The sequence below is a fragment of the Epinephelus lanceolatus genome, chromosome 4 (genome assembly GCF_041903045.1).
Source record: "Epinephelus lanceolatus isolate andai-2023 chromosome 4, ASM4190304v1, whole genome shotgun sequence".
Classification (NCBI taxonomy): domain Eukaryota; kingdom Metazoa; phylum Chordata; class Actinopteri; order Perciformes; family Serranidae; genus Epinephelus; species Epinephelus lanceolatus.
In genome coordinates this window covers 893,085-917,858 of record NC_135737.1, presented here as the reverse complement: position 1 = coordinate 917,858, position 24,774 = coordinate 893,085, and the positions used below count along the sequence as shown (strand labels likewise).

At 41.5% G+C, this 24,774-nt stretch overlaps 2 protein-coding genes and 1 long non-coding RNA gene across 7 annotated transcripts in view; all 3 read right to left on the bottom strand.

The window, feature by feature from the left end:
- LOC117259087 (Na(+)/H(+) exchange regulatory cofactor NHE-RF3-like) overlaps positions 1 to 24,774 on the bottom strand; it is a 267,423-nt gene that overhangs the window by 160,405 nt on the left and 82,244 nt on the right. The gene's annotated exons all lie outside the window — the stretch shown is intronic.
- LOC117251836 (uncharacterized) lies at positions 1,519 to 8,394 on the bottom strand. Its single transcript, XM_078166817.1, has 6 exons — positions 8,237 to 8,394; positions 4,398 to 4,444; positions 3,795 to 3,988; positions 3,522 to 3,669; positions 2,601 to 2,805; positions 1,519 to 2,494 (listed from the first exon to the last, which is right to left on the bottom strand). Exons 1-6 carry the CDS (start codon positions 8,289 to 8,291, stop codon positions 2,190 to 2,192), a joined length of 954 nt encoding a protein of 317 aa, XP_078022943.1. The 5' UTR covers positions 8,292 to 8,394; the 3' UTR covers positions 1,519 to 2,189.
- Positions 13,950 to 15,421, bottom strand: LOC144462700 (uncharacterized). The gene is made up of 2 exons (XR_013490910.1): positions 14,173 to 15,421; positions 13,950 to 14,140 (listed from the first exon to the last, which is right to left on the bottom strand). It is a non-coding gene; the product is annotated as an uncharacterized LOC144462700 (long non-coding RNA).

The window sequence follows — 24,774 nt, the reverse complement described above, 5'->3', positions numbered from 1 at the left end:
TGAGAGTCTTGTGTAGAGGATGTTGGGGGTCACCCAGGATGGCCTTCAGCTTACACCCCATCCTCCACTTAACCACAGCCTCCACCAGCTCCGCTTCCCCTCCCATCACAGAGCTACATTTCTGTTCCTGTCCCTGACCCTGACCCTGATGTTGTTACCCCGGCAGACAATGGCAAAGAATGTAACACTTGCAATGATGGACTAAAGATTGGATTAGAACATCAGCCTACTGTCATAGGCCCTACTCTACAACTGTAGACACTGTCTCACTTTACCCCACATTTGTCTCACTTTACCCCACCACCACCATTTTAGAAAAAACGACCCCTCTTAGCAATTCAGACTGATCTTCAGCCTGCATCATCACATGGTTTTATATGTTGGTAGTTCATCAACATGTATAAGTTTTTCTACCTAAATCAATTTGCTTTGACACAGCAGTTGATTAAGTTGACAGTAAGAAAATTTACTTTTACCTGCAAAAAATATATTTTTGTGAAAAAAACATGCTTACAACAGCACCATGAGGTCCTCTCTTTCATGACCAAGGGGAAATGAGGGGGGCTTGAAAACATAATAGTCACATGACCACAAATGTGTACCGTTGCCTAGATACAGGGGTGTCTCAGATTACCCCACTCTCCCCTACTACTAAATAAACTATTTTCTTTTCAGGATCAGCATTTTGGAAGCAAAATGCAAGGAAAGTTTGTGCTGTGAAGGAAGGAGATTTGCAGCAGTTACAAGGAAGCAAAAAGAGGAGACTGAGGTATGTAAACTTGATTAGCATTTTTTTGGTCAATCATCATGATGGCATATTTGTATGGCTATTCTCCTTAATCAACAAGTGAAGAGGACCGTCTTTGTGAGAATTTTTGCCAATATAGGCCATTCAAGTCTCTGGAATTTCCACTGCATGAGAGTTAGGATCACTATGACTACATGAACTGATAGACTTTGATTAATCATTATGTATGAATTAGTTTGACAGACCAATGGAAGTTGCAATGGTGGCGTTATTGCATTTAGAATGCTGTATATTTTGCCTGTTTTTCAGTCGGCGAGATGATAATGGTCTAGATGCAGTGTTTGATACAATTGAAGAGGTGGTCCTGGCAGCACAGGAAGGTGTCAACTACAATCAAGGAGCTGACAAACCTGGCAAGTTCCAACTGAAGAACAACAGTGTCCTTGACAGAGGCTGAAGCAGCTGCTGTGAAAGATGCCTTCGCATGTATTGTCTGCAAGGGTAAATAAAAAAAAGTTTTGTCTTCTATAGGCAGATGTCAGTGCAACTCATCTACCCATGTCCATGAAGAAAATAGACCCCGACGCCAATGATAATGTAACCACTTATGCAATTACTGTATTTTTATTTTACTTTTACAATTGTTTTCTGATTCAGATTTGCAGGTCCAGTGGTTGAGCCCATGGTTTCATCGTGCTGCCATAGCATCGTTGGCTGCAGGACCTGCATTGAAGGATGGCAGCAAAAATCTGCAATTTGCCCAAAATGCCGAGCGGGTGATTTTGACATCAATACACAAAAACTCACCGAACTGTCCTATGCATTGGCTGTACTGGAAAACATACTGTGCTAGTAAAACTGTACAGTATGCAGTTGTGCTCATGCTGTTCGTCATTGTTCAGTTTTTTGCACTTGAATAATGTTTTTTGCATTCAAAGCACTTTTGACTTTTAAAAATGTTTGTGCATCTTCATAGTGTTATTTTATTTTGGCAAAATCATCTTTCAGTGTTGTAAGAGCCAAAGTACCTCATATTTGCACTATTTTATGTTGTATATTTTCTTACTGTTTTCCAGAAACATTGGGAATTTTATACAGAAAGGACTCAGTAATTTGTGTTGCTATGCTTTTTGTGTTCCAGCTGAGTCTCAAGCTCAACTTCAAATTAATTCAAAGTCAACATAAAACATATAATGCTTTTGTAATATTTTTCTATGCCTTTGTAAGCCTAGAAAGGTTAAATAAAACGGTTCAAAGAAATACAACTTTATTTGCCAAATTATTCAACTGACAACTTAGGGACATGGCAGCTTTGTAACATATTAATCAATAACTACATCCAGATTTTTCAATATGTAAAAAACAGACCAAATGGTCTGCTTATTCAGTTACTCAAGAACACCACAGGTTGTGAGAAAGCACAACTAAAACTGTTTTGTTTTCAGACATATCTTGCAGTCACATTCATTAGGCAGATTAAAGCATCTTGGTAAGGAGTATCATCGTTGTTTACCACATGATTAAAAAGAAGAGGGATGTCAGGGTAGTTCTCTGCAAAGCTCTGTTCTGCATGGCATCTGCCCTCTTCAGATGAAAATGGATCAGCTCCAAAAGCAGACTTCCAAGTCAGTGAGGATCCCAAGTCTTGCTCATACATGTTTGCCACAACAGAAGCACATGGCAGCAGCTCCTCTGAGACTTTAGCTGGGCAGCCACCTGCTGCCAGTTCATTGGGTATTCCATGACCTAAGACATGGAATCAAAGCAATACAGTACTGGTTAGGTTGGATGGATTGGGAGTGGGAAAAAAAAGATCAATATTTCTTAAGTGTAAATAATCAGTTAAGCATACCTGGGATCTTGTGTGCATTCCATGAATCCACCACTCTGTCAAGTCCAATTTGGCTTACTTGACATGTCAGATTTGAGATGCAGAATCTAGTGAGGTTGTCCTCCATGTTCACAACCTCTTGATCCAGCAGGTGCACCAGAGCCCATTTCAGTGGATAATTCACATGATTGTTCACCTCTGGCCACAACCTCTCCACTCGAAGGTTCTGTTGATGAAAAGTTCAAATGATGTTTTTAGGTGAAAGGGAAATAAAACAGCAGAAAATTAATATCATCTTAATATTCTAAGTATGTGCCATACATACAAGGAGTTTGACTCCATTTTTACATTACTTTTGATGTAAAACTACCTAATAATAACATGGACAGTAAGGCTAACAAATCAAGTCAAGGGATAGATGAGATTATACAAAAGTATGTAGAAATAAGTATGAACACATAAAAGCACCAAACAAAACGTGAAAAGTAAAAAGTAGAAGTCAGCTGTTAAGCTGTAATCGAAACAAATAGTGCGATGTAAATCAATACTGAATGGATGTACATTGGTGATTATGTACGGAATATACAGTACATGTCTACGATCTGCATCAATTAATTAAGTGTGCAAGATTTATAAGATAAGATAAGATAAACTTTATTGTCTGGCACAAGTGAGAGGAATTCATCTTTGACAGGCTCGTATAAAAAACACTAAAAACAAACAGTAAAAACACAAACGTTAAAAACAACATTTAGGTGCAATCATGCTAAAAAGGAGGAGCAGGGGGTCTGTTAAAAGCAGCAAGTGTTCATTTTTGATTGTTCAGGGTGGTTATTGCACAGGGGATGAAGGATTTTTTGTAGATGTTTTTCCGAGCCAGACACTGAAGGTGACAGTGCATGAAGCACCAATAATTTATATTATCTTTTACACAGCCCTCACCCTTGTTGATGTGGTTTGGAGGTATGGTGGCCTGCTGAGGTTGTGTCTGTATCTTGACAGCATCTCCTGCATGTAAAGACACGGGTAAAACTCCCTGCCGTGATCAACCCGAACTTGGTCCCACATGCCATGGTTCACGACTGCAGATCTGGAATAAAATAATGTTTACGTGACTGCACTGAATTTAACTAATTCAATAAGAGTATGTATTTAAAAGATAATGCAGAACAGAAAAGTTATGACAATAATAATGGTGGTTGTGAATATATTCACCTGTATACATCCTCATAGATCACAAGGTTGTTTTTCACTGGCATGGTTGAATGTCCAACAATTTTGCTGCTGTAGCCATCAACAGCCAAAACATGAGTAATACCAAACATCCCAAGCCTTTCATTTTGGTCTAAATGAAGTTTATGACCCATATATTCAGCATGGTAGAGAGCTGGATTTAAATTATGAGCGCCCTGGGGAAAAAATGCAATAATTAGCACACCATCTTCATAAAATGTTTTTATAACAGCAAATTTGTATGTATATATTTACAAAAATGACCAGTACAAATATTGTAGTTCTTTTAGTTTATTATCCTGACTTTAATTTAGAGGCCATTTCATTAGTTGAATCTGTAAAATCGAGCACAATATAACACAGTTGTATAGATTCTATCATTAAAACGATAACTGTTATGACAGACAGTTATCCTCACTCATTTAAACCTATCAGTAGGGGTCGCTGTTGTCACAATAACAATCTCAGGAGTATATTTAATGTTGTTGGTCCGTTTCTCAGCTGTTAATTTAGTCCCACACGTGAGAGGTATCCACGTGGTTATCATTATCTGCTTAATTTGCACTTTTAAAGCAAAAGCATCACCTGACGCCGGAATTCATGGTATGGCTGATGGAGTTCTCTTATCAATCAATCAATCAATCAAACTTTATTTGTATAGCACTTTTCATACATTAAAAATGCAGCACATAGTGCTTCACAGAATAAAAACAAACAAAAATAATACATACATATTGAAAACCCGCCCCTCCCACCCCCACATATAAACACACACACAAACACACACACACACACACACACACAGTCAATATAGTCAATAACATGGCTGGGCACTGAGGAACCAGGTGAGGAAAGAACCACCTATGGGGAGCCATCCACACTGAGAGGCGCTACAGCCCACGGCCACAGGGAGCGCCGCTACAGAGATCACCCTGACCCAGACAGATCGGGGTGGACTCCACACATGGTGTGGAGATTAGGAAAAATTAAAGAGTTAAAGATTAAAATAATATTAATAATAATAATAAATAAATGAAGATTTAAAAACTAAAATGCATAAAGATTTAAAAATAAATCATTTAAAAGCATTAGAAAGTAAAAAGAACATATAATAGAAGAATTAAAAGAGTAAAAGAAATCAGTTAAAAGCTAAATTAAAAAGGTGAGTTCTGAGCCTCCTTTTAAAAACATCAACAGTCTCTGCAGTCCTGATGCTCTCTGGCAGGCTGTTCCATAAGTGAGGGCCATAATGGCTGAATGCAGCCTCCCCGTGGGTTTTTGTTCTAACTCTTGGAACAATTAAAAGGCCGGTGCCGGAGGACCTCAGGATCCGCGAGGGTTGATATGATAAAAGCAGGTCAGATAAATAAGATGGCCCAAGGCTATTAAGACATTTAAAAACTAATAAAAGAACCTTAAAATTGATCCTGAAACACACGGGGAGCCAATGCAGCGATTGTAAAACTGGTGAAATGTGCTCCCACCCTCTGGTCCTCGTCAGCACTCGTGCGGCTGAGTTTTGGAGTAGCTGCAGGTTAGAGATGGTCTTTTTGGGAAGACCAGACAGCAGGGCATTACAGTAATCTAAACGACAAGAGATAAAACCATGCATCAGCACCTCCGTGTTAGCCTGAGAGAGAAACGGGCGGACTCTGGCTATATTCTTAAGATGATAAAAACCTGTCTTTGTTACATATTTGATGTGTGGAATAAAACTAAGCTCAGAGTCAAAAATGACGCCCAGGTTCTTTACACATTGTGAAGATTTAAAATCTTGTAGTTTCAGTAAAAGTTTCTCTCTCTTGCCTTCAGGACCAATAATTAAAACCTCTGTTTTGTCCTGGTTGAGCTGTAGGAAATTCACTGCCATCCATGACTTGATATCTAAAATGCAGTTAAAAAGGGTATCAATTGGCCCTGTGTCATCAGGAGACACGGCGATGTACAGCTGTGTGTCATCTGCGTAACTGTGGAAGCTGATGCCGTGCCTCCTGATGACGTTCCCAAGGGGAAGCATGTATAGATTAAAAAGAATTGGACCTAAAATTGACCCTTGGGGCACCCCACATCTAATTTCATGCGTTCTGGAGGAACATGTATCCATACTTACAAAGAAGCAACGATCTGTGAGATAAGAGCTGAACCAGTTAAAAACAGTACCAGAGAGGCCCACCAGGTTTCTGAGTCTGTTTAATAAAATGTGGTGATCTACTGTATCAAAGGCAGCGCTTAGATCCAGTAGTACCAAGACTGTGAGTTTTTGTGAATCAACATTCAACCTGATATCATTTTAAATCTTTAAAAGGGCTGTCTCGGTACTGTGGTTCATCCTAAAACCAGATTGATATTTCTCTAAAATACTGTTTCTTTTTAAAAAATCATTTACTTGGTTAAAAACCAGTTTCTCTAAAATCTTACTTAAAAACGGTAAGTTGGATACAGGTCGGTAATTATTAAAAATGTTGGGATCTAAATTACTCTTCTTCAGAAGGGGCTTCACCACCGCCGTTTTGAAGGCAGTGGGGAAGACACCCGTCTGAAGAGAGTAATTCACTATATTTAAAATCTGTTCCTCAAAGAATCCATAAAATGTCTTTAAAAATGATGTGGGAATCGGATCTAAAAGGCAAGTTGTTGGGTTTACCTGGGAGAAAACTCGACCAAGTGTCCTTGCATCAACCAGGACAAAACTCTCCAGTGTTTCCTCAGGTAAAAGCAATGATCCAGGTGTGTTAAAAATTACATTCTGTTGGGATAAAAGACTGGACCTGATATCATCGATTTTACTTCTGAAGTGGTCTGCAAAGTCCTCGCAGAGGGCGTCTGTTGATATGTTGGATGATGGTTTATTAAAATTGGTGCTGGTTAAAAGATCGAAGGTGGAGAAAAGAAATTTGGGGTTGTTTTTATGATCGGAAATGAGTTTTGAAAAGTGGGATATTCTTGCCTGTTTGACTGTTTTATTGTAGGTTTTGAGTTGTTTGCGTAATATTTCAAAATGAACTGTCAGTTTGGTTTTTCTCCATCTCCTCTCTGCACTCCTGCATTTTCTTTTCAGTCTTTTGATGTTATCATTTCTCCATGGGGGTGTAGGTTTTGTTTTTATGATTTTGGTTAAAAGTGGAGCCACTGAGTCAAGTGTTGACTTTAATTTACTGTTAAAACTGTCCACAATAAAATCACAGGGTGCTGGTAAAATCTCTGCAGGAGTGCTCTGTAAAATCTCGATAAAATTTGCAGCCACTTCAGAAGTTAGGTAGCGTTTCCTCACCGTTCTCACTGGGGCCTCCTGATGGCTAAAACTGGTGATGTTAAAATACACACAGTAGTGGTCAGACACAGCCAGGTCAACAACAGAGGACACACCAGTGGACAGGCCATAGGTTATGACCAGGTCCAGGGTGTGTCCTCTGTTGTGAGTTGGCTGTGTGACGTGCTGTTTAAAATCCATGCAGGTTAAAAGGTTTAAAAATTCTCTGGACATTGGATCCGAGGTATTATCAGCATGTAAATTAAAATCACCAGTTATTAAAATTCTGTTATAGGTGGTGTGTATGATTGTTAATAGTTCTGAAAAATCAGTGATAAAAGAGGTGGAATGGTGGGGTGGTCTGTAAACTGTGACACAAAGAATAGGACGGCTGCCAAAAACAAAGGCATGATACTCAAATGATGAGTAGCTGTTAAAAGGAACTTCAGTAGAGTGCAGCGAATTTTTAGTGACTGAAGCAGTTCCGCCTCCTTTTTTATCCCCCCTAGTAGAAAATAAAAAATTAAAATTTGGTGGGCAGGCCTCGGTGAGAACAACAGGTGCGTCAGTGCCAAGCCATGTCTCTGTTAAAAGAATACTGTCCAACTTGTTATCTAAAATCAGGTCATTTATGATAAAAGTTTTATTTAAAAGAGAGTGCACGTTCAGCACGGCCAGGTTAATGTCTGTGCCGAACGTGCACTCATCATCACAATGTGGTGAGTGTGGAGCAGGTGTCAGGGGAACTAAGTTTTTGGGGTTGCTATTCGTCCATGGTGAAGTTGTTCTGTTAAATCTGTTTGAAATTCTGACTGGGATGGATGTGGATGTGGGAGTGGGTTGGGGCTGAACCAAAGAGGAAAGCAGGGGGGCGTGTGCTTCCAATGTACGTCAGTCACATGGGGCACACTGAACAGCGTGCTAAATGTTAGCCGCTAACATGCGGCTGCCCAGCCTGCTCGGGTGAAGCCCGTCAGCCCTGAAAAAAGAGGACCGGTTCCAAAATAAGCTAAAATTGTCGATAAAAGTGAAACCATAGGTGCTACAGGCAGCCTGGACCCATGAATTGAGGGAGAGTAGCCGACTGAAGCGTTCTGCCCCGCGGGACAGTGTTGGCAGGGGACCGCTGATAAAGACCGACTTACCACAGTTTTTTAAAAGGCTCTTAGGGTTCTTCCAACCTGACCTTCTCCCGCATGCAGCCCCAGTGTAGACAGATAGCCGGTCATGAACTTCCGGCCATATGATGGTCCCGTCTGTCACGAGATTACACATTTACTGTTAGTGTTTGCTATATAATATATAATATTTGCAATACACTGTGGAAATCTGAATGAAAACTCACCTCATATATAGATCGAACCAAAGCACTCTCCAGCTCTGCGTCTGACATATGTCTTTTTCTCCTCAGATCATGCCGAGCACAAAATCTTCTGACGCTCATTTCCGAGCATTGCAGGATACCCATCTGGTGCAACGTGCAGGAAATTTCGGTGTGTGTCAAACCGCTGTTCAACAAGTCTTTAATCAAAGTAGTGTGTGGTTCCAGCGCCACCATGGTAGCCTACTACATTACCCCATAGACGCGCGCAAAGCCATTTCCGGGTCACGTAAACCCGACCAATTAAATATTAAAATCAAATTCAGTCCTGTGGTCTGTTTTTCCATTTCGTATTTTTGATCTGAGTCTAAAATTGAAATATGAAAAAGCAGGCATTTTTTCGTTTTTTTTATTAGATTAAAAAACGAAAAACAAAATAATCCGTCACTTTTTCATTTTTTGATTTTTGATTGACAATTGAAAATAGAAAGAACGAATGATACACAGATTCGACTCGTTTCCTGTTTTTTGTTCACCAACATCAAAACGAAAAATGAATGGCCACAAAGTACACGGACCAGTTATACTGTATTTCCATGTACAAATATTCATGACTGTGGGCAATAAATTTCTATTGTATCTGTAAAATGTTTCATTTGAATTCATGTGTAATATAGAGTATTTGCTTAGGAAAAACTTGGCTATATGTTCAAGAAAAAATATGATCTGAATTAGTGGCATTGAGTGACTATTTTTAGTTTATTATGGTGTATGAACAGTGAAGTTAAGTAGATTATTATAGATAAAACTCACTGCTCTATCCCCCGTAGCCGTAAAGGACTGTAGTCAGCCCTGTAAATGTTGCATGGGCTTTGCAGCTAGAAAACATGTAGGCAAACAGGTTCTAAACCTGGATGGTTGATCATGCATGGAGGCCTTTCATCCAGCTGCTGCAGCCGTCTTGTAACCTGTTATGCATAAAATAAGGTGAGTATCAGCAGTGGCATCTGGCTGACGTGCTGAATTATTGTGGTAAGCGAGTTGTGTCATTTCCGGTGTTTCTGTGACAGCGTCTCTGTACTGCTTTAGTGAATTCTACTAGCCTGCTTTCCTGCTTTCTCACTTCAGTTGCTTTAACATCTACTTCAAGTCTTAACCCACACTAGTTGTGTTTAAGCACTTATAGCTCTCCTCCTTTTTACGACTTCCCTGCTAATCTCTTAGCTGTTGTTTGCACGTTACTAGCCTTGGTAGCTACATTAGTTTTACAGTTAGCGATGGCTTCTCCTTCTGCTCTTTCTTGCTCGGTGTGCCAAATGTTTAGCTATGGCCTCTGCCTCCTTTAGCGACAGTGGTAATTGTAACAAGTGTAGCTTATTTGCTGCGTTGGAGGCGAGGCTTAGTGAATTAGAAGCGCGGCTCCGCACCATGGAAAATCATTCAGTAGCTGCGGTAGTTAGCCAGTCCCCTGTAGCCGGTACGGAGCCACATAGCATAGCCTCCGCTAACACCCATTCAGCCGGGAGGCTGGGTAACTGTTCCTGAGAAGCGCAGCTCCAAGCCAAAGCCCACGGCTCACCACCAGCCTGTTCACGTTTCCAACCGCTTTTCCCCACTCAGCGACACACCCGCTGAGGATGGTTATTGGCAGCTATATTCTGAGGAACGTTAAGTTAGCAACACCAGCGGCCATAGTCAAATGTATCCCTGGGGCCAGAGCGGGCGACACTGAGTCAAATTTAAAACTGCTGGCTAAAGCTAAACGTAGATTGAGTAAGATTGTTATTCAATGACACCCGATAACGCCAATCAGAGGTCACTAATTAATATTGCCTCGTGTGTGAATATGCAAAAACGATGTCGGACTCCGTCGTTTTCTCTGGACCCCTCCCAAATCTGACCACTGATGACATGTTTAGCTGCATGTCATCATTTAATCGCTGGCTGTCCAGGTGGTGTCCAGCAAACAATGTGGGTTCCGTTAATAATTGGCAGACTTTCTGGGGAAAACCTGGTCTTATTAGGAGAGGCGGCATTCATCCCACTTTGGATGGAGCTGCTCTCATTTCTAGGAACCTGGCAAATTTTATTAGTAATTCAAATCCCTGACAACCCAGAGTTGAGATCAGGACTCAGAGTCGCAGTCCTATACGCTTCTCTGAGCTTCTAGTGCAGTTACCCACCCATAGTTTTCATAGATTTATACAAACGGTGTCTGTCCCCCAACTACCTAAAATATTTAAATCTAAAATTAAACAAAGAGGAGTTGTGCATAACAACCTCATAAAAATTAAAACCTCTTCTGTGACAGAAAGACAAAACAGGAGAATTAAATGTGGACTGTTAAATATCAGGTCTCTATCGTCTAAAGCAGTGTTAGTAAACAAATTAATATCAGATGATCATATTGAGGGGCGGCACGGTGGTGTGGTGGTTAGCCTCACAGCAAGAGGGTTGCCGGTTCGATCCCGGGTGTGGGAGCCCTTCTGTGCGGAGTTTGCATGATCTCCCCGTGTCAGCGTGGGTTCTCTCCGGGCACTCCGGCTTCCTCCCACAGTCCAAAGACATGCAGATTGGGGACTAGGTTAACTGATAACTCTAAATTGTCTGTAGGTGTGAATGTGAGCGTGAATGGTTGTTTGTCTCTATGTGTCAGCCCTGCAATAGTCTGGTGACCTGTCCAGGGTGTACCCTGCCTCTTGCCCAATGTAGCTGGGATAGGCTCCAGCCCCCTGCGACCCTCAAGAGGATGAAGCAGTTAGAAGATGAATGAATGAATGAATGAATAATCATATTGATTTACTCAGCCTCACTGAAACCTGGCTGTGTCAAGATGAATATGTTAGTCTAAATGAATCCACTCCTCCCAGTCATAATAATATCCACATTCCTCGAGGCAGCGGCCGAGGAGGGGGAGTTGCAGCCATTTTTAACTCTAGTCTGTTAATCAGCCCTAAACCTAAACTAGATTATAATTCATTTGAAAGCCTCGTTCTTAGTCTTTTACATCCGACCTGGAAAACCTCGCAGCCACTTTATTTGTTATAGTGTACTGTGCTCCTGGCCCGTATTCTGAATTTGTATCTGAATTCTCAGAGTTTTTATCCAGTTTAGTTCTTAAATCAGATAAAGTTATTATTGCAGGCGATTTTAACATTCATGTTGACATTGATAATGACTCCCTGGCTACCACGTTTATCTCATTATTAGACTCCATTGGCTTCAGTCAGGGTGTATATGAACCCACTCACTGTTTTAACCATACCCTCGATCTAGTTCTGACGTATGGAATTGAAATTGATAACCTCACAGTCTTTCCACAGAATCCCTCGCTATCGGATCATTATTTGATTACTTTTGATTTCTTTTTACACGATTACACGTGTAGTGTAATGTACTGATTTACTGAAGACATATACTGTACCTTTTAGCTGACCTTTAAAAGATATGTGTTGAAGCAATATAACCTGTGCAACTGACAAATTACACACTGGTTTAATATTTCATGTATTCTTATGACACACACACACACTCATTGAGCACTTAAGCATTGTGGTGGAGAAGTACCTAGGACTCACTGTGAATCATTTCTAAAAATAGCATGAGGATGGATTCAGAAAACACTAGTGGAAAATTAGGGGAATTACAGCTTGTCCTGAGAATGACCCTAGTAAGAGGAGGCGGTCTTAGATCTAGGAAAAACATTACTCAGCAGACAAACATTACAAACATTACTCAGCCGTAAAGGACTGTAGTCAGCCCTGTAAATGTTGCATGGGCTTTGCAGCTAGAAAACATGTAGGCAAACAGGTTCTAAACCTGGATGGTTGATCATGCATGGAGGCCTTTCATCCAGCTGCTGCAGCCGTCTTGTAACCTGTTATGCATAAAATAAGGTGAGTATCAGCAGTGGCATCTGGCTGACGTGCTGAATTAAAAAAAAGAAAATTAAGAAAAAGTGACTCAGCAGAGGTGGGATATGTTACGATCAGAGCCAAGTGAGAAGGATTAAGGGAAAGAGATGACTCAGCAGAAATTCTACGATAAAAGAGCGAGCGCAAACAAAGAAATTCCAGCCTTGCTCCGGAGCTTGGCTCATTTGGGTTGTGATGTGTTTGTTGCCTGCGAGCACATTAAACTCAGTTGCATCTGATTCTACGTGTCTCCAGTGATTTTTTTTTGACCTCTGAGTATTTGAGTTTTTGATATCTAATGGAAGATAAAGAAAGTCCGTTTGAGAGGAAAGGAGCGAGGTCGCGAGCTAACTGGCCCGGCTCGGGACCTTGACTTTTTTGCTTCTACATTATTTGGCGAGCCAGCCAGGAGGACGAGGAGGTCGGATCCTGAGATCGGGGGGCGCTTGGCTGCACATCAGACGTACAGGTGGCCACCAGATAAGGTAAGCAGAGCCTTTTTTCTGCCTAAACCGGGTGCGTCTGGGGTGCAGTTGGGAGCCGCCCAGGTCGGAGGTATTTGACAAATTCCTCTCCTAAAGAACCTAAAATGTGATGTAAAAATTACTAACTAATAACACAACACTGGAACATAGCTGATATATTGCTGGAGACGACTGAATCTAATGCAACACAGTGTATGTGTGTGTGTGTAAGTTAGAGAGATAAACATGGTGAGTGAGTGAGTGAGTGAGTGAGTGTGTGTATGTGTGTGTGGAATGTGGGGAGTGAGCTAGAGAAACCAAGCAGGCAAAAGAAAGAGTGAACGTGTGTGTGCTGAATGTACGGTAACAAATGTAGTGAGGAAGGTAGTAAGAGTAAAGTATTTAAAGTATTAAGAGTATTTAAAGTATTTAAAGAGACAAAAGTGCACAATAAGAGAAGAAAAGAGTCAGAGATACTCAAAAGCATATACGTGGTTACCACTGCCGAAACTCGCCAGCACTCCCTTTAGCCTGTAGAGGCGGGGGTGTTAAAGCCAGCCGGCAGGTTTGCGCGGACGGAATGCTGAGCAAATCCGCGGATACCGCTGTTGGCTTGCCTAGTACACCTTTAAGCCTATAAAAGGAGGGTGTGTCTAGGGGAGACATCAGGACTGCATAGGTGGTTTGCTGTAAGAATGAAAGGCCTAAAAAGCTTCTGTGGATACCGCCGTTTTGAGGAAAGTGACCTCCCAGCCAAGAAGGAGGGGGAGTCACCGTAGACAGAACGGGACTGAACGGGCAGAACGCTTAAAATGTTGCAACCAAAGAGATAAAGGAAAAGTAAAAAAGACAAAAAACAAGTCAAAACAGTTAACAGATCGATCAAAAGTGTAAAATTGTAAAAACCTAACTGTAAGCTATAAAGTTGCTGTACATACATTGTAGTATATTTAGAAGTAAGTTGTAGTAAACACAGTATGATCTATTTAGAGTAATGCACGAAGCGTTGTATAAAGTGTTGTAAATACAGTAAAGTGTTAAATAAAACGTAACTGTAAAAAGACTGACAAATCATTGGGAGACTGACTAAACAGAGAGCACAAAAGGAGGGGGTGAGGCATGCAGCCAGCACAGAGTGAGGAACACAGCCAATAGAAGTGGGCTTATACAAAAAACAAAGCTTTGTTAAAATTTGATAGTTTGGTTCTGACCTCTATTGGGTTAAAGGTCATTACAAAGAAAAAAAGACATTTTGGGGCCTGAATGTTTTATCATAATCTGGTATCTGTGTGTTTGTTTTATGTGATTTGTTTCAAAGTTTTGTTACATGAGGTAGTTATTAACAGTGTCTCAGTGAAACAAAACCAGACAAGGGTAACCTAACGGTGTCAACAAATTGGGGACTGGAAACCTAACGGTGCCAACAAAAAGTCCACATGTTTCACTGATTGAACCAGTTGCTCGGGTGAACTCCATACAAACTGGTTGGCTGTTAAGGGGAGAATAAAAAAGAAATATCTGTTATTTTAATTTAATTTTATAGATAAATAAAATAAGTGATAAGTATAGTCTCATAAATGAATAGAATAAGCAATAAAATTATAAATAAATTATAAATGATAAGTAGGTTTAGTTTATATGTATAGTTTTATAATAAATACAATAAGTAATAAAATAAAGAAAAAAGAAGTTGAGATCAAGCTGTTAAGAGTTGGATGGAAGAGGGTGACAGCAGTAGTAATGAAATTTGGGCTGAAGAATATTGCATGACTGATGGTTCAGTGGACACTAGAGGCATAAAAAACACATTTTGGGTTGGAAAGAAGCTACATAGACAGCGAAGGGGGTGAGCAGATAGAGAGAATCAAACTAAGCTGTTAAATAAATCAAGTACACAGGCTCGCTGCTGCAACATTGTGAGATCACATTAGGCTGTCTGATAAGGCCTCGCTGCTGCAACATTGGGAGATCAAATTAGGCTGACTTCACTGGTACAACATTGTGGACCAGAGATAACACAAATAGGGAGAGTAACTACCAAAGTTGCTGATCTGTTCTGTACGACATCTATTGCACGTCTGTCCGTCCTGGAAGAGGGATCCCTCCTCAGTTGCTCTTCCTGAGGTTTCTACCGTTTTTTTTCCCCGTTAAAGGGGGAGTTTTTCCTTATCCGCTGCGAGGGTCATAAGGACAGAGGGATGTCGTATGCTGTAAAGCCCTGTGAGGCAAATTGTGATTTGTGATATTGGGCTTTATAAATAAAATTGATTGATTGAAATTGATAATAAGGCAAACACATACATTTCACCAGTGACAGGTTAAGAGGTGAGGTTATACATAACTCACAGAACACCTGAAATAGATGGAAGAGGGAAATGAAGGGAGAGTGAGAATAAGACGCAAGAACCAGGTCAGTATGATGCAGAAGAGGAAGCAGACGACGAGGGAGATCAGATATGGTCAGACACAGACTCAGGGGAAGAATATGAGGAGAGAGCAGTGAAGCTTACAGGATTAATGAAGTCATATACAATGCCATCAGAAAAAGGCAGAGAAGGACAGTACAGAGTCAGCACGGGTTCAGCTGTTAAAACTCCAATTGGAAGATGCACGACGTAAAACCAACGATGCAAAAAAAAAAAAAAAAAAAAAAGCAGAGAAAAAATCAACCAATCAGATGGTTCGGCAGCTTCCGCCCTTCCCCATACACACTCCAGATCTATTTCCGACCCCAGAGTGGGTTGATCCTCGCCCTCCCCATTGGAGTGGCTCGAGAAGAGGTACAGGAGGATTCAGAGGCAGGGGTGGGGGTCGTGGCGACCCAAGAGGGGGTCAGGGCGGTAGAGGGTGTTTTATTTGTGGAGCCACCTTGAATCTCCCTGTGTCTAAACACCAAATATCATCCTCAGCAGTTGAACTAACTGGGTTCTCGGGACAACCACAAAATCTGCCACTCACCAAACCACTCACTACCACCATACTCCAGGCTGAACAGACATTTTCACGCAGATATGTTTCTTCTTTGTCATGCCCTGTGAATCTATTGGGGAGAGATGTGCTGCTGAAGTGTGGAGCTTCCATACCCTGCACCCAGATGGGCTGATAGTGACCTTCCCAAATGGCTATACTGTGAACTGCTCGTTAACAACTGTGCATTCCTCCTCGCAAATGTTGTTATCAGCGGATACCTCCCCCATGGCTGAAGGACATTGAGCTGATATCTACTGGGGCCTTCTCGAGCCAGAAACCATGGAGACGCCTGGCATTGGCACTCTCTATCAGTCTTGGCGTCCCTGGGTTCAGTCATTAAATCCCTACACGCCTCCTCTCGATCCCCTCCATGTAACTCTTTATTATGACAGGAATGGCAACGAGTTGTATCAACAGGCATTTTATAATGAGATAGAAGGGAAATGTGGGAGATAACATCCACCTGCATACTGGTGGGAAATGGGGGAGTGGCTGCAGCTGTTGAACTGACCTCAGAGCAATTGCAGTGGTATGAGGCGGCGGAGGAAGACTCCCCTCACATATCTTTGGCAGTACATCAAACATCAAGCCAAAGACTTGGGCCCTATGTGTAAAAAACATTATTCACAGATGGATGTTGTTTTAGACATCCAACGGAGGGACTGAAAGCAGCATATGCAGTGGTAAGACAGACAGAGACAGGGTTTGAGGAAGTGATTACAGAAAGTGTAACAGGAAAAGAATCATCTGAATTGGCTGAACTCCAAGCAATGATTGCAGCATTAGAATGGGCTGAAGGGAAAAGAGTGAACATCTACACAGACTCTGCCTATGTCGTAGGAGCGATCCATGTGGATCTGGCTTTTTAACAGCAGCAAAGACCCCCATTAAGCATGAGAAGGACATGAGGAGACTACGGGAGGCTCTGATGAAGCCGGCACAGGTAGCAGTGATTAAGTGCAAGGGTCACGACAAAACAGGTACAGTTGTCTCCAGAGGGAATGACGCAGCAGATGTGGCAGCCAAAAGAAAGGCAGGAGACAGTCAGCAGTATGTAATGCTACAAACAGAGAGAACAGTGCATGACCTCCTGCCGCCCTGTGATGTAAATATGTTAATAGCAGAACAGCAGAAAGCCTCTCCAGAGGAGCTCACAGTATGGAGAGAAAGAGGAGCAGTAAAGACAGAGGGTATGTGGGGGTCTCCAGACGGGAGACCTGCACTGCCCCCAGGGCTGATGAGATCAGTCCTTCAAGAAGCTCATGGTGTGACTCACTGTCGGAAAACGCAAATGGCGCGATATCTCACTCATTGGTGGCACCCGTTTTTGCCAGCGGTGATTGAGAATCGCATCCAAGAATGTAAGATATATACAGAATACAATGTTAGATCCGCGATGAAACCACATCAGGGGAGATTTCCCCTCCCCAAACTCCCAGGTAAAGAGGTCATTAATGACTATACAGACATGCTAGAGAGAGTGGGAGGATACAGGTGTCTTCTGGTGGCAGTGGATGCATACACTGGTTGGCCAGAAGCCATACCTGCCAAATCAGAGGATGCAAAGACAGTAATCAAATTTCTGATCATTCCCACGCATGGGTTTCCCGAAAGAATCAGATCCGACAATGGAACCCATTCCAAAAACAGAGATCTACAAGAAGTAGAGAGAGCATTGGGACTAAAACACACATTTGGCACAGTCTACCACCCTCAATCACAGGGAGCTGTAGAAAGAGCAAATGGTATTTTAAAAACCAAAGTAGCAAAAATAGTAGTAGATAGTGGAAATAAGCTTAATTGGGTGGATGCTTTACCGCTTGCACTAATGTCTATGCGTTCACAAGCCAGCCGAGTCACGCATCTAACACCGCATGAAATGCTTACGAGCCGGCTCATGCCGCTACCATACTTAAGAGGTCCCCATGAGGGACCGTCCCTGGAACAATTACAAGGCGAAATGTATGACTATTTACGAAGTCTAACCCGTATCCATAGGGCTATCTCCCAGCAGGTGAAAGGCACCACAGAGGACAGAAGGGTCAAATCCCAGAAGACCTTCAACGCATACTTCCTGGAGAGTGGTTGTACGTCAAGGTGTTCAAAAGGAAGTGGGACCAGCCACGCAGAGAAGGTCCATACAAGGTCATATTAGCTACACCAACTGCCTTGAAAGTTGAAGGTAAGGACGTTTGGTTCCATCTTAACCACTGCTGCAGAGCTAACAACCCAGAGAGGGTGTCGACAGAGAGCACCTCAGAGGAAAACACCCCTTCCTCAGTCGCCACCTGGTAGCCACAGGGCTGAGGATGAGGGCCCAAGCGCAGAGAGAACAGAGAGAGGAGAGAGAGCAGAGGCAGAAAGAGAGCAGGGAGAAGAAAGCAGCAGCTCAGAAACAGGTGAAGATGGTAACCTGACTCAAGTTTACATATGTAGACAGAGACCAACAAGTACAACATTCCAATTGGAACACTAAAAACCTCATCAGTTCTTGATTGGTTAGAAAAGTTCTCTGTTGGAAAAATCTTACAGACTATAGGAGTAATATTTGGACTCGGCGTCCTTCCCCTAGTACAGATCCTGATAAGAAGGGCCATGAGAACGGCCACGGGACAATTTATTATGCTGATACAACAGCAGGAAAAGCTCCCCGAGAAAGGCGAATTGTGGAAACTAGATAAACCGTGGGTAAGATCCTATGCACCCAAAAGATTGAACAACAATTTATATGAAACCATGATTGACAATATGGACGTATGTGAGAATATGGCTGACAATATAAACTTATATGAGCCAATGAAGGGGAACCTGGAAGGGGAATACGAGGTTGTATAGAGAGAGAGAGGGAGAGCCGATTCAGGGTAAGAAATAACCAAATAATTGGCAATAGATTCAGGAAAAACCTTGCTGTTACCAAATCCATACTAACAATCGACTGATTAACATATATAGGTTATCTATACCACAGGGCAATTAGGAGGAAAAGGAGGGAAGTGAATTGAACTAAACAATGTCCTTTCTAACACACAGATTGGTGCAGAGCATGGCCAGCATGTGGAGATCCCTGTATCCAAAGCAGCAGAATCCAGGGTTGGCCTACCAAGAGCGCCCAGCCATGTCAGAGGACCAGCCCCCATTTGAGCCCAGGCTAGGGATGGCCTACAGCGGCAACTGGTCAACCACCACGTGCTGCAACAGAAGATTGAGATGCTGAGGGGATCAGGTGGCGTCCTACCGGCGCCTGCGGATGACTGGTACATCCGCCTATGTGCCCGACGGACAGTAACTTGGCAGCATTAACAGCAAAGATAACTATGTACCTTGCTTACTGTACCCGGTATATGTGAAGTTATCATGTATTCACTGAAGAAAATACCAGTAACGATTGTAGTCACAACCACTGTATAAGAATGTCATTATGATTAATCATGCAACAAGAAAAACAAAGACATTATTAGGCTAGCTCTTATACTCTATATACATACGAATTATTCGAGGTGATAATCATGAATTGTGTGTGATACCTACGGATGACAAAAGGTGTGACAGATACTGCTGATAATCAATGAAGTATGACTTATGTGCAGCTCTACTGATGTTGATCACTGGAAAATGATTCGTGTGTGATAATAGCCAATCTAAATCTTAATGGTATGGGACTATAAAGTCCCAAAGGGGGGATATATATATTTCCTCCCCCTTGCTGTGATTTAAGATATTATATGGGACTATGGAGCCCCAAAGGGGGGAATGTAGTGTAATGTACTGATTTACTGAAGACATATACTGTACCTTTTAGCTGACCTTTAAAAGATATGTGTTGAAGCAATATAATCTGTGCAACTGACAAATTACACACTGTTTTAATATTTCATGTATTCTTATGACACACACACACACTCATTGAGCACTTAAGCATTGTGGTGGAGAAGTACCTAGGACTCACTGTGAATCATTTCTAAAAATAGCATGAGGATGGGTTCAGAAAACACTAGTGGAAAATTAGGGGAATTACAGCTTGTCCTGAGAATGACCCTAGTAAGAGGAGGCGGTCTTAGATCTAGGAAAAACATTACTCAGCAGAAATATGACACCATTATGGTGGAGAAAAAGTGACTCAGCAGAGGTGGGATATGTTACGATCAGAGCCAAGTGAGAAGGATTAAGGGAAAGAGATGACTCAGCAGAAATTCTACGATAAAAGAGCGAGCGCAAACAAAGAAATTCCAGCCTTGCTCCGGAGCTTGGCTCATTTGGGTTGTGATGTGTTTGTTGCCTGCGAGCACATTAAACTCAGTTGCATCTGATTCTACGTGTCTCCAGTGATTTTTTTTTTTACCTCTGAGTATTTGAGTTTTTGATATCTAATGGAAGATAAAGAAAGTCCGTTTGAGAGGAAAGGAGCGAGGTCGCGAGCTAACTGGCCCGGCTCGGGACCTTGACTTTTTTGCTTCTACACACGCCACTCAGCAACAGTTACTATACTAGATGTTTGTCAGATAGTGCTGTCGCAAAATTTAAGGAAATGATTACTCCGTCGTTAAATTCAATACCATGTCCTTCAGTAACAGAGGTTTCCCATACCAACTTTAACCTCTCGCGAATTGATCATTTTGTCGATAGCGCTGTAGGCTTGCTGCGAACACCACTCGACTCTGTAGCTCCTCTTAAAAAGAAGTTAACAAAGCAAAGAAGGTTCGCTCCTTGGTATAACTCTCAAACCCGTAAGTTAAAACAAATATCGCGAAAATTTGAGAGGAATTGGTGATTAACCAAACTGGAAGAATCTCGTTTAATCTGGGCAGACAGTCTCAAAACGTATAAGAGGGGCCTCCGCAATGCCAGAGCAAACTATTACTCAGCATTAATAGAAGAAAATAAGAACAACCCCAGGTTTCTTTTCAGCACTGTAGCCAGGCTGACAGAAAGTCACAGCTCTATTGAGCCTTGTATTCCTTTAGCCCTTAGCAGTAATGATTTAATGAGCTTTTTTAATGACAAAATCCTAACTATTAGAGGCAAAATCCATGACCTCTTGTCCTCAGACAGTACCTATCTGCCGTCAAACACAGCTGTAAGACCTGATATATGTTTAGATAGCTTCTCCACGATTACTCTTCAAGAACTGACCTCTATGATTTCTTCATCCACATCATCAATGTGTCTCCTAGACCCCATCCCAACTAGTAGGCTACTTAAGGAAGTCTTACCTTTAGTTAACACTTTCATATTAGACAGGATCAATATATCTTTATTAACAGGCTATGTACCACAGTCTTTTAAGAACTGTGGTCTTCTGCTTCCGGGGTGCTCCTTTGTGTGCGACCGACTACAGCCTGCACCGTCTGTTTTTATGTGGTTTATATGTTGAAAGCTGTCTATGAATATCGTGTGCATGTGTTTCTAACGCCGGAGGACAGAGATGTGGAACCTGGAATCGTCTTTGCAACTTTTTGCACTTGTTTTTATCGTCAAGCTGGTTTGCTGCGCCTGCAGAGGGTCGAAGCTTGCCCAGCAGCATGGGGACCGCATTGTCATTACCAGGGAGCTTCTCCTGTCATTACGTTCTTCAACGGAGGTTGAGATACCGACCACTATACCGGCAGAGATTTTTGTGCCTCTCCACATTGACCGGAGCCCCCCAAGACGGCCACCGCGGAGGAAAACGAGTCCGACAAACAATAACCCATAACATTATAATTCAACATATTTAAACAAAATCAACAACGGCTACCAACAGTTACAGTCTTTAAAACCTTAGCTAATGTGTTGTCACAGGTCAGATTGTCAAAAGTAATAACAGCTTAAATCCCTGAGGAACTACGCTAGCATTAGTGACGGTTGTATCCACTCGTATGCAGTTACCTTACGTTACAGTTCCCTCAAACAATATCACGAAGCACAATACAAACTATATAAACAAATTATCTATTAAGGGTACACTACTGATAAAATCTGAAGGTGCTTAGGTGACATTTACCCACCTGAAAGAATAAATGAAAACAAACGGTGATTTTGCTGGTCTTCAGTAGCTTTACTCTAGGTGTAACTGCCAACTGAAGAACCAACCGTTTATATACCCAGCCTTCATAGCCTTCAACTATCAGGCCTTCAGCTATCAGGCTCCTCTTCTGTGGAATCTTCTTCCTGTTTCAGTCCGGGAGGCAGACACGGTCTCCACATTTAAGACTAGACTTAAGACTTTCCTTTTTGATAAAGCTTATAGTTAGGGCTAGCTCAGGCTTGTTTTGGACCAGCCCCTAGTTAGGCTGACATAGGCCTAGTCTGCCTTGGGACCTCCTATAATACACCAAGTACCTTCTCTCCTTCTCTCTGCCCTTAGTTTCTGAAATGTTCTGTTTGCAAGTCAACTGCACTTAATGGGCAAGGCCTATGCTGATGGATGAGAGAAGAGTTTCTTTTGGTGGGTTTGACGTGGCTACATACAGAGCGGGCTACACCCATGATTCCCTCTCTCCCACTGGAAACACTCAACAGTCGGCATTACTGTTACACCCCGGGGCATCGACGGTACTGACTGTTACGTCGTCGAATAGTTCTGCCCTGGCTAAACAAAAGCAATCTACATGCACTAGTTCAAATAAAACATTCTTGCTATTATTAGGCCTAGTCCACACTGACCCGTGTACTTCTGAAACTGTGTATTATTCAATACGATTTGACTGTTTGGCCACACGCAACCGCACTTTTGGGCCTCCGAAACCGTGTTTCTTTGAAACCAAAGTCCAGGGTAAAGTTTTTTTATTAACTGTCTCCACTGTTTGACGTCAGAGCGACGGTAAATAGGTCTTTTCTAAAAGTTTACTAACTACTAAAATCCCACACCCTGTGTTAAATACAATGTATCTTAACTATATTTACATTGAAGCTAGATTCTACACTCTGCACTTAGCCCATATGTGAATGTTTACCATTGCTATGGCAACAAGTGACAGCTGACGTTAACGTCAGTTAGCTTAGCTCAATCGTCCGACAAACAGTACCCCATAAATTATAATTCAACATATTTAAACAAAATCAATAACAGCTACCAACAGTTACAGTCTTTAAAACCTTAGCTGTCACAGGTCAGATTGTCAAAAGTAATAACAGCTTAAATCCCTGAGGAACTACGCTAACATTAGTGACGGTTGCATCCACTTGTATGCAGTTACCTTACGTTACAGTTCCCTCAAACAATATCACGAAGCACAATACAAACTATATAAACAAATTATCTATTAAGGGTACACTACTGATAAAATCTGAAGGTGCTTAGGTGACATTTACCCACCTGAAAGAATAAATGAAAACAAACGGTGATTTTGCTGGTCTTCAGTAGCTTTACTCTAGGTGTAACTGCCAACTGAAGAACCAACCGTTTATATACCCACATTTGCTCTCGTGCCTTTACTCAAATCAGTTATGCTTTAAATTGAATGGGGGCATCTGTATGATATCTGTAAAGATACAAAATCGATATTATATGCATAAAATAATGTCACAATTGAGTGGGCAGATACACATACAAAAAAAAAAAAAAACACAACACACGCTTCTCAAACTTCATCATGAACATTTTGAATTTGGCAACAAAACTGGTAAGCTACTAGCTAATCAACTAAAACAACAAACTGAAAAAAGTAACACAATTTCAATAGAAGATACCTTGGGAAACACAACACAGGATCATACGGCAATAAACTAAACATTTAGGAAATACTACTCCAATCTGTACGCCCCGGACCATATCACCACATCCACAGAGGCTGACACTTTTCTGAGGAGTGTCTCCCTCCCTAAACTATCCACTGACCAAGCAGACTATTTAGACACATCACTCTCCATAGATGAACTGAAAAAAACATTACTACTTATGTCTAACAACAAGTCCCCAAGTTTAGATGGATTCCCTGCAGAATTCTATAAACATTTTTGGTCCCTCCTCTCTCCTTTATTTTTCAACATGATTTCCGAAATCCTCCGTAGCTCAAAAATACCTCAACACATGAATACAGCCCTGATTACACTCATTCTCAACCACACAAAAACCCCATACAATGTTCTAGCTATTGCCCATTATCTTTAACCCTATGGGCCCTAGGCGTTTTTGGGGTATTTTTACTGTCTTTACTTTTAAGCTCATATCACAGTCATTATAAAGGCTACATACACATGCTATATCTTGTTTTTTTCAGGACAATGTGGGCTATCCAGATTTTTCACCATTAAATGTCCTTCTATGTGCCTGTATTTTATATTAATTTTTATATCAATGAAAAAAACAAATCTGTGTTACTAAATTCTTACATTTTTACATGTATCTCAGCATAGCAAGTTAGAAGTTGACATATTCTGCCATATATGAAGAGGGGAGACTCACTGGAATCTGGCAATATAAGAACCATGATGCTGGGACATTCTGTCACTTCACAGTTGTCCAAAACATGTGATTTGTGCCAGGCGAACATGATTGCCGGTATTTTTTCATTATTGCAAGAAATTCCATTGACTCATTCACAAGTCAAAAATGTGTTTTATCTGAAAGAAACATACAATATTTACATCTAAGATCATAGAAAAATAGTCAACCAGTACAATGATGTCCTCCAAGATAATATGTGCCACTTTGTTTGCAGTAAACAAAGTTTGCTGTTGTTTTCAGTTTCAGTTATATAGGGCATTGGGGGGGACACATGTCCCCCTCAATGTATATGGTGACTACGGCCCTGTCATGCATGCATAATTAGGCCTCAGTTGTCTGGGTGCGCAAAAGTGAAGTGGCTGGTCTTGTCATACAAAGTTTGATGGAGTGTCAACTGGACAGTATGGAGATATTTGCATCTTGACAGCTGGACTAGAAATGTGGATAGACAGGGAGAAACATACGCAAGCCCAAGACGTGGTAAGATACGATATTCCTCACTGTATGAAGTGGCTGATAACAAGATCTGTATAATGGGTTGTAAAGAAATTCGTCAGGTTTTTATTTTGTAGACAATTAATCTGGATTAAAAGCATGATGGGATGGCAGCACAATGAT

What these genes read in the sequence shown, in the direction of transcription:
- LOC117251836 (XM_078166817.1), bottom strand. Translation starts at nt 8,291, where the DNA reads ATGACCGGCTATCTGTCTACACTGGGGCTGCATGCGGGAGAAGGTCAG. An exon ending in ATCTATGAGGATGTATACAG is followed by an intron (nt 3,670 to 3,794) that starts GTGAATATATTC and finishes ATTTTATTCCAG; the next exon opens with ATCTGCAGTCGTGAACCATG. An exon ending in GAATGCACACAAGATCCCAG is followed by an intron (nt 2,495 to 2,600) that starts GTATGCTTAACT and finishes TCCATGTCTTAG; the next exon opens with GTCATGGAATACCCAATGAA.